We start from the raw sequence: 12,698 nt of genomic DNA, 5'->3' as shown, positions 1-12,698 counted from the left end.
TCATGTTGCATAGCCAATGCCTCGCCGCCGTCCGCCATTGCCCATGAACGCCGCACCGAACAAGTCGAGTCCCTGGAAGACAGGGCGTATCGATCAGCGCTCGGCGGACAACCCCAAGGGCTATCCAAGGGTTGCACCAAGTGGAAGCCAGCTCCAACTGAGCAACCTGGAATATGAAAGTAGGTCAGCTGAAAGCAACGGAAATGCACCGAGAAAGGAACCTACTGATACACACACCGACACACCTTGTGATCAAACACGAGGCTCGAAGATGCGGGAACCAAGAAGGAAGGAAAGAAACTGTAGGCCGCTGCAAAACCAATTGGAAGGAAACATTCACTCGGCAATGAACTTAGATTGTCAGAAGGTAATGGACATGCGGCTTTCATCTCGCATAGTTTTTGGGCGCGAGGAGAGGCAAATCTGAGCATCGAATGCACCGTTTTGTAGGGAAAAGGGGCCTTTCTCACGCTTCTGACCTACGCCAGAAATTAGAAAATCGGGTATGGAGCAGTCTGAGAAGTTGCTCACCAGATGCTGGATGAAAGTCATGGGCCTCGATCTGCTCTCTGTACCGCGGAGGAGGAGGAAATCAGGGACCAACCCACACCAGCAAGCCAAAAGACGTAACAACAAAAAGTCTAATGGCACCTCGGAGAAGAAATAGGGAATTCGAGGGACTAGACTGTATAAGGGTAACCGCAAGATATCCAATAAGCAGGTCAACAAATGTACAACAAGGGTATAACCGACAGATCGTACAAGGTGATTACTAGATCAAAAGCAATAGTTAGTTTGTACAAAAAACCGAGAGATGGGGAATAGGAGCGAGTAGTTGGGGATGGGGGTATTCGTTATGGGGCAGCCGACACGTCGCAATAATCAAGCACTCGGGTCTGCTTTCTTCGGGGATTCAGGTGGCGCAGGTACAGCAGCAGCAGTCGTCGCGGCCGTCGTCGCATCGGGAACAGGCGCAACCTCGTCCTTGACAGCGTCCTTATCCTCTTCCTTCTTCTCCTCCGACTTGGTCTCCTCCGTGTTCTCCCTGGTTTCTTCAACGACTGTTGCTTCTGCTTCCGGTTTTTCAGACGGTACTTCAGGCTCCGAAGATGCCAGCTCGTCCTGTTCGTCCAATTCGCCGTTGACATCGTCCGGGAGTGGTACGCTCTCAGGGGCAACAGCTGGCGCCTCCGTGGGCTCCTCGTCCGCCTGCATCGGCGTGTCCTTCTCCTTGCTCTTCTCATCTCCGTCCAGGTCGACCTCCTTGACGCCCTCGGTAACCTCCTTCACTTCCTTCGTCTCCGACTCTGGTTGTGGCAGCGGCGTGCTGCTCTCCCCTTCACCGTCCGACGAGTCTCCTTCCCTGCGCGTCCGCTTCTTGCGAGCAGACTCGGCTTCATCTTCTTCCCGTGGATCACGCTCTACAGAGCTCAGCCTACGCTTTTTGCGTGGAGCAGGGGCGTTCGAGGTGGCTGTTGGAACGTCGACACGTAGGTGAAGTGGTATGGCCGCCCAAAGGGATCAGAACACACAGGACCGTACGTGAATTGCGGGGCGCGTTCGAGAGTCGCGTTAGAAGATATACAAAGAAACCGTTGAGCATTCCGTCATAGTGCAGACCCGGTGTTCTGGTCCTTCACATGTCACCGCAGTTGTGGCCACGATGAAGAGGGATCACAGAATCCAGGCGCTAAAAGTGAATATAGACTCACCATCGTCCTCCCAAGGTCGATCAGGCCGTGGAATAACACCATAAGAGATGCGTCGCAGCAGTTTGAACATCTTCTAGCCGAAACTGGGTTCAAGAATTCACCCCGAGATGAAAAAAGTCTATTGGAGATATGTTCCAACGAAGCCCCTTGGTCGAACTTGTTTACACAACGCCTTGTAGAGCAAGAACCCCGAATTTTAGAGGCAGAAGATCCCCACGGAAATTCAGAAAAAGCGCTGGCGGGAAGATGGTGGAGGAAAGGGAAAAAGAGCTGGGACAGAGGAAGAGGCGGCCGTGTGGGGAAATTGACAGCAAAGGGGTGGGTTCATGCGATGGTGATCCGGAGCGAAGTCACAAAATTGATCCTGTTTGGCCGAGCGGAAGAATATCCTCCCACGTTGTTATCTTATCGCGTGTCCAGCCTTTGCCAACCAACGTGGTCCAATAATCACCAAGAGAAAGAGCGTAACATTGCCATTAGTCTATAAAAAGCAAACCTAATACCCAAAACCAATTCGCTAAACCTATAACTTTACGGTTATACATACGCGCGAAAGGCCAATGAAAGAAGATAGAACATACATTCATTAAATCTAGGCATCATATCTATCGTTTCTTTCCATGGAGAAAGAAGGTTCATCACCAGACCAACCACTCTCCATACATATTAGGAGTCTCTCCTCGAAGGTAGGCTTCAAAAGTCCGTTTCAAGACCGTCGACCAATCTAGGTCACGCTTATCCTTTCCGGGGGTGATAAGATATGGAGGGATTTCCTCAGTTGTACTGGACGTTGGGGTTTGAGCAGCTATTCCAGTCAATCCCACCGCACCCGCCGTCTTGACCTTGGCTTTGCGAAGCGAGGCATGCGCGACTTCCTCTGTCGCTTTAAACCGAGGACCAAGATCCGGCCAATTTCGTGCAGGATCAAAAGGTTTCCACCTGATCGGCCAGTTAGAAGGTAAATTGACAATGACGTCGAGCAAGGCTAAACGCACCAGAAGTTGTGGAAGTGATACGAGTAGGCTCCTCTGAAGAACCCTCGGAAACCTAGTGCTTGAGGAGAGGCACTGCTTTGCTGAGGAGTTTCGAAGAGATCCTTGAATCTACGAGGGCCGTCAGGACTATCTGTGCGTCATAGAACGATGGGAGCAGAGACTCACTCGGTAAAGTATGGCTGTGGCGGACGATCTCGTTGATAATCTTCCGTGTTCAACCAAGCCGAGTCGAACAGGGCGTCAGGGAGTCGCAACAGTAGACCCTCGAGTTGCGCATCGGCCGTGTACCGGGACACCGTCATGGGATGAAAATCCAGTCCATTCTTCAAAGCCGTCCTGAACAAGAAGGAACCCAGCGCACTGTTCTTGTTCATGCGCAACACGGCAGTGTTGTATTTGGGAAGCCGGGACCACCGGTATGCGAAAGCGCCCTTCCATCCCCACAACTCTTCCCAGTCACGAAGGAAGATGGTATCTGCGTCCAGATAGACCCCTCCGAATCGATGGCATAGGACAAACCGTGCCATGTCCGAGAGAATGACAGATAGCCGGTCGTACGACGAGGATGACTTTGACCCTGTCCGGTTCAGGAGATCATCTTCATCCACGTTGGTGGCAGTACCCGTCGAACTCGTGCCAGACGTTGTCATTCCTTTCTTCTTCACGTTAATAATATGTCCGCCAGAATTAAACAAACTATCCTGCAGAGCCCTCCACTCGCTCTTGATTTCGGGGATTCCATCCAACTGCTCGGTCGTATTCCACATCTTGAAGTGTATCACGTCGTGGAATCTGGGATGGAGGAACGGAGCAGCCCAGGGATTGGTCTTCAACTGGGTAAACATGTCTTGAACGGCGTTAGGGTTGGGGACTGCAGCTGCTGGTCCAGGGTTGATCCACATCCAAAATTGCGGCCGGCAAACCTTCGAGTCCTGCGGCCAATCCTTGAGGTGCAAGCCCGTGTTCTGTGTATAGAGGAAGGACAAGAGGGCAACATAGGGTTTGTCGGTAAACGGGCCAGTCCAAAACATATGGAATATGCGAGGATTGTCGGGGTCGCATGGTTCGGGGAGAGTCGAAGATGGCCGGTGAACAAGAGGAGGTCGCGAAAGTATGAGCTTCTCCTCCCATTCTGCTCCCTTTTTCTTCACCAAACCCTCGTCTGGATCCACTGACCCCTTCTTGGGCGCAACCTTTGCGCTCCTCAAAACGCGAGGGGTATTCTTCACAAGCTCAGCTTGCTCAGTCGCATTAAGGGGTTGCTCCAAGTAGATGTACTTCCAATCGTCCAACTCCTCTCGACGATAGCGCTGTCCATTATCAAGGCCACCGCCTATCCGGAGAACCTCAAGGCAATCACGAACATACTACGGTTAACGAGATCAACGCGAGCAAGTCGTACAATCCGGTAGACACGGTACCTTATTCTGGCTGAAATCACAGTGTCGCATTATCTCGTCTAGGTCGGCTACGCTTCCTGGGACTGGTCGGGGAGGGTAAGCGACGTTTGGAGGGTGGTTTTGGATATCGAGGTAGACGCGTTTGGGGCCAACGCCATGGGTAGTTGTCACGATCCCGTCCAAGCCCACCATCTGGGATTTTGAGGCATTTGACGATGGTGGAATTCCGGGATTAACCAATGCCCCTGTGAATCCCAGTTTCTTCGGTACTAGCACGACGTCAGCATTGTACCAGGAAACCGAAGGTGCGACTCACTGGATGCACGACTAGGATAATGACCACTGGCAACCTCCCACCTCCAAATTTTCTGCAAATCCTTCCTATGAAAAACCAGGGTCGAAGGCTCGCCAATGACAGTATTGTGCCAATCCCTCTTCCAATCCGGCCTGCTCATACTCCTGACCAGCACAAGGGTGAAGAACGCAAGGAAACATGCAAATCCGATGAATAACGGGCTCCGTTTTCTGCGCATCCTCGAGAGTCGCAGCTTGTGTATATTGGGGATGTATATTCGTAGCCGGCGGTGGTGGACTCCAGGTATGGGTAGGAAGACGGAGCGAAGCCATGGGCCATTTCGGTTTATGAGCTCGAGCTTTTCCTCGACGGCCGACGAATGCGTGGGTAGAGAGGGTATATCCTTGGTCATCGCGCCAGGGTATCGTTTTTAGGGACAAAGCCCACGAGTGGTACGTTTGTTTCTCCCACTTGAAAAGTCGCTTTCAGAGTTAACGACCTATTCAAATCCAAATTGGCGACTGCAGCACAAACACAGCCACGCTGCCGTGGCTGCACGCACGTGGCCAGAGACGATCGGAAAACGGGACTCATTGGGACTCAAGCCCATTTAACGCTGAGACTAGAAACGGGAGAGAAATAATGGAAGAGACATTCAACCTTTCCAGAGGAATTGGTACTTTGTATCACCATGATGTTTGATGGCCGACCTCAATAACGACCGAGATAACATACATAAGAATTTAAAGGGGTTGGAACGATGGCATCATTCTATCAAGTCTACGTTTGCTTCTTCTGCTGCAATCCCTTGGGCAACTCCTTGACGAAGGGCAGGAAATCACGGCCTTGCATGTATGGTCGCAATGGTTCGGGAATAACGAGGCCCTGAAAATCCTGTCAGCACCGGAAATAACACCTAAATATAACCCCTCTCACCTCCGGCGTCTGGTAGTTCTCAACCAAGCAGCACAAGGCACGCTCGGTGGCACAGAGGGTGCCGTTCAACATGTGGACGTACACCTTGCGGGTCTGGTCCTTGGTCCTCAGGCCACATCGGATCTCAAGTCTTCGGCTCTCTGCAACAATCAGTTCAGAACAACCAAGTAATTCAACATGACGGAAGCGACGTACGATAATCTGTGCAGTTAGAGCACGAAACAAGCTCCTTGTACGCCCTCTGGAAGGGGAAGTATGCCTCCAAATCGTACTTCTGGGCAGCAGCCAAGTTCAAAGCGCCAGAGACGATGGCGACGACCCTGTATCGCAACCCAAGGCTCTGGTAGAACTCTTCAGAGTTGTTCAACATATGGTCAAGCATCTCCCAAGACTTCTCCGGATCCGTGATGCAGAACTGCTCGACCTTCTCGAACTGGTGAACTCGGAAGATACCCCACATATCCCTACCAGCCGAACCGGCCTCCTTCCTGAAGCACGTCGAATACCCAGCATACTTGATGGGCAACTGCGTCTCGGGGCTCTCGAACCATTCGTCAGAGTGGAAGGCGGAGATGGGCTGTTCGGAGGTGGCGATCAAATATTTCTCGTCTTCTGAGGCAATGACTTTGTAGAGTTCCTCGTCGAACTGGTCGAGTTGGGCGGTTTTGGCCATTTGATCTTTGTTCATGAAGAAGGGTGGTTGGATCTTCTTGTAGCCTTTTTTGCGGAGGAAGTCGAGGCCGTAGGAGATGAGGGCTTGGTTGAGGTCGACACCGTCGTTGGTGAGGTAGTAGCCTCGGTGGCCAGCGACCTTGGCGCCTGGTGGAGTGTTTGAAATGAATTCAGATGGCAGCAAGATTCTTTACCAACCTCGGTCCAAATCCATAGCGTCAAGTCGGAGGAGAACCTCGTGATGGGCGAGAATACCAGGACGAGGAGCTGGTTCTTCGAGGTTTCCGGTAGGATCCCAAGTCTTGATGGTGACATTGTCGTCCTATTCCTCGACCATTCAGCATACTCGACGCGGCTGTCAAAAAATCACAATCATACCTCGGTAAGGCTAACGGGAACGTTCTTGCCGACAATGTTTCCAACTTGGCAAGCCTTTTGCCTCATAAGAGCCTCAAAATCCTTAGCCTCCTTCTTCTTAGTCTCAACCTGCGCGTCGATGCTCTTCTTCTCGGCGACGAGTTCGTCTGCATTTTCCTTGGCCTACCCAGCATCAAAATCTATGGTTAACACCAAGTTATAAGAACCACATAATATCCAAACCGCACCTTCTTCTTGGCTGAAATCTGTTTCTGGACATCATTGACTTTCTTTCGCAGTTGGTTGATCTCAAAGTCCACTGTATATGACACCGAGTGTGCAAAACGTGACGAAGTAGTTGGCGAACAGAACAAAAGCCTTGAATACTGAATTCGATAGCAGAATGGCGACAAAACACGCACTTTTAACCCAATCTGTGTACATCTGGATAACCTCGTCAACCAGCTCTACAGACAGCCCCCTCTTCCTCTGCGACTCCCTAATCTCCTCCGCATTCCCTCCCTTGTTGTCGATAAAGTGCAAGATATCTAGTGTCATCTTTCTGCTTCAATTTCAATTTCAAAAAGTAAAAGCCCAAACTGAGATCAGCAAACCAATTAAAGTCGAATAAAGGGTTAGACGCACTGGTATAGTTATGAGCGACGTGCTCTGGCTTTTGGGATTTCGTCGTTGTCGTCGTCGTCGCGAGATAGAATCCAAGTTTTCTCTTCATCGTTGCTTCCGTTGACTCGATCGCTATCGATCACTGCCTCAATATAGATAACGCGGTCATAAGATAAGATAAGATTCGAACGGATCTAACGCTCCGCGATGTCCGAGTGGGCTTGGCACGCAACTCCCAACTGGTGAACCCATTGGGGGACCGTACTTTGTACCCTTACTCATTCTTGCTCCAGGTGTGGTCATCGAGATCGTTATCATTTCACAGCATCTAAATCTAGGTAGGTAGCAAGTAGTTTCAAAAGCATATCCAGTTAGTCAGTGTCACCAATAATGTACAACCACTTCTGCAGTCACGATAGCTAACCCAACCCCAGTCATCGCAATCAGAGGTAATGCATTCCACATCGCAAACCTCCATTGCTTGATCGTAATCCCTTTATCCCTCAAGATACTATCCCAGAGCAATCCAGCAAGACTTGCAGAATACGTGAAACTGACGGCTCCAATATTGCTCGCAACCGCCAACGCGACGGCGGCAGCCATTGCGCGAGATTCGTCAAAATTGGACGCGCGAACGATTTTGGTGAGTAAGATCGTAGCACCAATGTTGGTGCCAGCGACATTGCAGAGGATGACGCCGAACAGCCCGACAATCCAAACGATGGGTATCATTTTACCGCCCGTCATGATGACCAACCATCTTGAGAAGATTTCAATCCACCCTTGGTTTTGAAGAGCTTCGATGAGGATGAATTGGGCGAATGCAAAGGGTATAAGGCCGAATGGTAGCCGCGGTAGCGCGATGAAGAAGGTGGGGAAATGGGCTGCTAGTTTTCTGTAGGTGAGGTCGTACCGGGCGTGAGCTTTTCTGATGAATTTTGCGGCTTTGGATGGTGAGGCGGTCGTTGTTGTTTCATCGGAACTGTGAGAGCTAATCGGTGATTCTGTGCGGTGGAGCCCCCCGTCAAGGACATCTTTGGTCGTGTTGTGGGTTTGTACTGCAGTGGCGAAGGAAGCAGTGGTTCCACTCCGTTCCATCTCCGCTGACATAGCGCGCTGCAATGCCTTCGCCATAGGATCGTCTTCATCTGACCTTGTTGGGTCGAACTTGGGAATTTTGCCGGTCTTATATCGGTAGTGATCCCATGCGATATCGAAGATGAACTTTCCGCCTGCAAAGGGGAGGACAATCATCCAGACATCGACATGGAAGAAGCTGAGGACGACAATGACGATGAGGCAAGTCGCCAACCATATCGTTCCGAAAATCGCGCTGACTTTGTCTTGCAGGACGTCCATGGGGTTCAGGGTGCCGGTCACGTTCAGTCTGCGGGGAACGTATTTTTCATTTCGGAATTGTAGCATGAGCGCGAGGTAGCAAGCAACACTGCATGCCAGGAAGGGGAGGATGGTCCACGCCGTGTACGCCACATTGTTGATCCTAAAGCCCTCGGTGATGACGACGTTTGTGGGGTTCCCGAAGAAAAACACCATACTGGCCGTGTTGGCTGCTGCAAACTCTGAAATCAACCAGGCCTCGGGGTCCAGGCCGGTCGCAGCGGTGTAGTAGACCAAGAAGACTGTACCCGAAAGGATGATCGGGTCGTTCCCCACGAAGACACTGATGGCCGTAAGGAGGACGTAGAAGTAGAGATAGAGGAGTCGACCCCGAGAGCCTCCTCTGTTGCTGACCCAGAAGGCGGCAGCCTTCAGGACACCCGTCCCATCGAGGGTAATAGCCATGTACGCCAGGGAGATGAATAGGATGAGAATGTTGTAAGGCTTGATGTTGTCTGGATATAGAGATTACGTTGGTTGAACGAAGCGGTGGGGAAAGTGAGCAACCCACCAGTCCCAACGATTCCATTCCTGATCTGGGTAGCTCCTAGGCACTGCGACGCCCAAAGGATAGCTATTGCGAGGATGGGCGCCGACATGAGACCCAGCGTAAGCTTCCTCCGACCAATGATAGGGAACTTGACATGGAATGACCATGGTTGGATCACGAAGAAGGTGGAGATAATGAAGAATACGAGGGTGACGATCGAGAACCTGGTGAGAGCCATTGGCTGCAGTTCTTCCTAGGCCTGCAAGCAGCGTGCCTGAGGTTTTCGTGAAAGTCGTGTCTAAGGGGTGGAGCCTGGTTGTAGTTCTGGGGCTCGCCGGATCCTGAGCCTTTAAGTGCTGGGGAACCACTTAATTTACAGCACACATTAACCCCTGGTGTGCATTTTATAAGCTCCATTTGTTCTAAAATATAATAACAGCGTACCAGGGAGGTTTATGGTGAGGTGACCTTGAGGCCTTTGTGGGGGTTGAAGACAAACGCCAAGGCGATGAAACCCCTGTGAGAAGGCTGTTGAGCTGGCCATCAAACTTATGAGATATCCCCGAAATTCTTTTCTTCAACAAACACAAGGCATGAGGCGACTTAAGCGCCCAATGTCTTCCTTTTACCACGACCACACCACCTGACTGGGGCCTAAAGAGCGCTGAATTGTCTACCTTGTCGCCCGACAGCAACGCCCACACGACACGATTCCGGATTGCTGCACCTACAACTTCTAAGTAGGATTGCCTCATGCTGCCAGTGCACTCCTCGATGCACAGCCCTCCATCTAGCGACCGTAACGGCAGCCTAACCAGTACCGGGGCAGACAGAATTCCGCCACCGTCTCATCGTCATGCTGCCCCCTCGGCGCCTTGGCCATGGATCGACATCCGAGATAGTAAGTCTCGGGAAGCACGTTCGTCTACAGAAATCTTCTCTGACGATAATCTCTCGATGCCCAGCAGCTGTGGACCAGGTTCAGCTAGCCAACCAAGAATCACCCATCCCTGAGCATTGTGATCATAAGAACAAAGACACCTGTAACGGTTGCTGGGTTCATTACCCCCAGTCTCTGTTTCCCAACTGGACGGAATACCAGGTAAAGCGAAGCAAAATTTACGATGCGATACACAACTATCCGCAAGGACGTGACTGCAAAATACGATATGTCGATGTCAATTCAGAAGGGCTGTTTACAGACGCGGGCGAGTTCACAGCAAACGACCAGAATAACGAGGCTACATGGGATTGGATTGTACACGACCAGGTATGTAGGATTTTTGCTCAATTTAACTGCATTTCTCCGTGTTGTCCGTGCTCGAAACTCTGAAACCGAGTTTCCCTCCATAATTGCTCGGGCTCAGAGTTCACCACAACACGTCGTTGGCTGAAGCGGTTTCGAGCATTGCTCGTACCTTAGCACGCGTCGCGGTATAATGGTCCTGTTGTTGTGAAGCTTTATTCGGGCCGGGGGCTGGTTGTACTGCGCAGAGGTCTTTTTCACCGACGACCGATTGTTTCCTTCTGCGGGAAACCCTTTGCGACACCAGCGGCATCTCAATGCTCGAAACTATGTAACGATTTCCAGTCGTACTCGAGCAGTCCCGATGTCTACGGATGTGACAGCCTTGCACATGCTAACAGTCTTGACAGGCATCGGAAGGGAACCGTGTGCGGGCTCTATTCATAGAAGACATGTCCGGGCCTGTCTTACAGATGCTGGGAGCCAAGTATGTAAACCTCCCTGTTACTCCACTGCACCGGCACTGACTGCCATCCTTATCGGCGCAGGTACAACATTGAGCCATTCTTCTTCTCCTCGTCGTTGAACTGGATACCATCGAGGTTTCAAGAGGAAGTACGGCCTAATGAAGGAGATCGTAAGTACAATCATTGCGGGATTTTCACACCATCTAACGACTTTCAGATATCACTATCACTATGACTTTTTTGAGGTCTATGCCCGCCAACGCAGATGCCATTCGCATGAGCGCACGTTCCCCCTATTCGGCCATGTCGTCCAATAGCGTGAGCCACGAGGCCCAACTTGAATATCAGGAGGCCCTGGGTACGTCCCGTTATTCAATATTCACTCTCCGCAGCAACAGATTAAATCCTCATGATGGACAGCGAATCAAATGATTGACACCCAGGCGCCTCTTGAGCTAGGTACAGGCGGGCGTCTACTCGTCCTCGACCTTCTCTCTGTACACCTGGTCCGACGGAAAACAGGCAGCGTGATCATTTCTCTCCATCCTTCACTAAATTTACCAACGACCACGGCCAAGTACCTCCATGAGCGGATCCGATTTGCGGGTGAGTTTGAAGTGTATTTGCGACAAATGCTAGCTAATTCTATCTGGTAGGACAATCTGTATACTGGCAGAAGATCTTCGAACGGTCTGATGACCCTACGTTTGTTTTGCTGACCTACATCTGGCACGCGTTGTATGCGTGGGACGAAGCGCTGGAGAACCTTTACACCCACATCTGTAACCTCGTATGGGCAACTCGTCCACTGAATCCGTCCGGCCGTTGACCCTTCTCCCGATAGGAAACCCATGTCATCAACACCTCCGAGATGAATCTCACCCAAGAACTCCACATCATCCGCGCCCACCACCTCCATTACGCCTCCCTGCTCGACGACTTTAAAAAGACTGTCGAGTTCATCCGTGACACAGTCAACCCCGCACTCGACGACCTCTCGGACGAAGAGAAAGAAGCGCACAGGAAAATTATGGGGGCAGAGACAACGAATCTGCTTAGTGAGATCGAGAGGCTGGAGAAGGGAAGACAGATGCAAGATCGGAGGCTGAAGAACGTGATGAACTTGGTGTTTAGCAGCGTGAATATCCTGGACAGCAAGAGAATGCAGAAGATGACGGAGGCGGCTGTTCGCGATAGTGCTGGTATGGACTTTACTTTTTCGTCGAGTCTAGGTGTTGACCGCTTTGGTAGCGATGAAGCAGATAGCGTATCTGACGATGGTGTTCCTCCCTGCTTCGTTCGTTGCGACTATCTTCGGGATGAACGTCAAGGAAATCGTACCAGAAACATCGGAAACCCTCCCTCATTACTTTGAAACCGCCGCTCCCCTCACCCTCGCCACCGTTTGGATCATCGTCGCTTTCCAGAGCAAGTACATCTTGGGTTACGAGATGCCGTTTTGGAAGCGCCTTGGATGGCCAATCCTGATGCCATTGAAGAGGCTGGGGTGGGGTCCGTACAAGCAGCAGGAGTTGGACGATGATGTCCCCGGGGTGGGGGTCGAATGTCCGGATGACGATGATAGGAAGCTCGATATGAAGGATATGTGAAGGAAGGACAGGGTGAGGTTGAAGGGAACTCAATGGACCCTTGGGAAAGAAATGCTTATGACTTACGACTCATGACTGGACGAACCGGAGAGGACATTATTTCGTGAACCATACATACCTGTACTCCTACATGATACCATCCAATGCTATATCCATCCATACCATCCTTCACTGTTAGACGTCTGGCATTTACTTCCGCTCTTTCGCCAGAGTTTTGTTCTTGCTCCACCGGCAGTGAATTGCTTCCGATGCATTGACTTTCATCTGATCAGTCACGACAAGAATAGCCATCAGCCAATTGTATTCAAAAAAGAATTTTCCCTGACCATGGGGCCTGTGGCAGGCTGCCGCATTGCAGGTGGGCGCTTAGCTGCCTCGAGGCCGTTGACGGCGGTTAAGGTCCCCGGCGCCCACGCCTTTTTAGCCTCCTTGCCCCAGGTTATGCGCCACTGTTCATTTCCCTTCAGCAATCCCCCTTCTTCATAGCCCTCAAGTT

At 51.2% G+C, this 12,698-nt stretch overlaps 5 protein-coding genes across 5 annotated transcripts; 1 reads left to right on the top strand and 4 right to left on the bottom strand.

The window, feature by feature from the left end:
• Positions 1 to 882: 882 nt before the first annotated feature.
• Positions 883 to 1,782, bottom strand: CC1G_06929 (hypothetical protein; the record flags this gene model as incomplete). Its single annotated transcript, XM_001837671.1, has 2 exons — positions 883 to 1,472; positions 1,713 to 1,782. The coding sequence occupies 2 exons, from the start codon at positions 1,780 to 1,782 to the stop codon at positions 883 to 885; spliced, it is 660 nt and encodes a 219-aa protein (XP_001837723.1).
• A 568-nt stretch (positions 1,783 to 2,350) lies between these two features.
• Positions 2,351 to 4,814, bottom strand: CC1G_06928 (snoRNA binding protein; the record flags this gene model as incomplete). The annotated part of the gene is made up of 5 exons (XM_001837670.2): positions 2,351 to 2,651; positions 2,708 to 2,815; positions 2,873 to 4,074; positions 4,129 to 4,376; positions 4,424 to 4,814. 5 exons carry the CDS (start codon positions 4,812 to 4,814, stop codon positions 2,351 to 2,353), a joined length of 2,250 nt encoding a protein of 749 aa, XP_001837722.2.
• Positions 4,815 to 5,182: 368 nt separating this feature from the next.
• Positions 5,183 to 6,925, bottom strand: CC1G_06927 (seryl-tRNA synthetase; the record flags this gene model as incomplete). The annotated part of the gene is made up of 7 exons (XM_001837669.1): positions 5,183 to 5,287; positions 5,339 to 5,478; positions 5,534 to 6,157; positions 6,209 to 6,332; positions 6,389 to 6,550; positions 6,616 to 6,686; positions 6,790 to 6,925. The coding sequence occupies 7 exons, from the start codon at positions 6,923 to 6,925 to the stop codon at positions 5,183 to 5,185; spliced, it is 1,362 nt and encodes a 453-aa protein (XP_001837721.1).
• Positions 6,926 to 7,294: 369 nt separating this feature from the next.
• CC1G_06926 (hypothetical protein) lies at positions 7,295 to 9,117 on the bottom strand (the record flags this gene model as incomplete). Its single annotated transcript, XM_001837668.2, has 2 exons — positions 7,295 to 8,844; positions 8,901 to 9,117. 2 exons carry the CDS (start codon positions 9,115 to 9,117, stop codon positions 7,373 to 7,375), a joined length of 1,689 nt encoding a protein of 562 aa, XP_001837720.1. The 3' UTR covers positions 7,295 to 7,372.
• Positions 9,118 to 9,653: 536 nt separating this feature from the next.
• On the top strand, positions 9,654 to 12,202 carry CC1G_06925 (hypothetical protein; the record flags this gene model as incomplete). The annotated part of the gene is made up of 9 exons (XM_001837667.2): positions 9,654 to 9,780; positions 9,848 to 10,149; positions 10,536 to 10,612; positions 10,674 to 10,762; positions 10,810 to 10,950; positions 11,013 to 11,198; positions 11,249 to 11,382; positions 11,437 to 11,794; positions 11,844 to 12,202. 9 exons carry the CDS (start codon positions 9,654 to 9,656, stop codon positions 12,200 to 12,202), a joined length of 1,773 nt encoding a protein of 590 aa, XP_001837719.2.
• Between the last annotated feature and the right edge of the window lie 496 nt (positions 12,203 to 12,698).

Source organism: Coprinopsis cinerea (assembly GCF_000182895.1).
Source record: "Coprinopsis cinerea okayama7#130 chromosome 6 map unlocalized cont3.6, whole genome shotgun sequence".
NCBI classification, from domain to species: Eukaryota; Fungi; Basidiomycota; class Agaricomycetes; order Agaricales; family Psathyrellaceae; genus Coprinopsis; species Coprinopsis cinerea.
The sequence above is the reverse complement of the archived record's forward strand: the minus strand, read 5'-3'. Positions and strand labels throughout refer to the sequence as shown.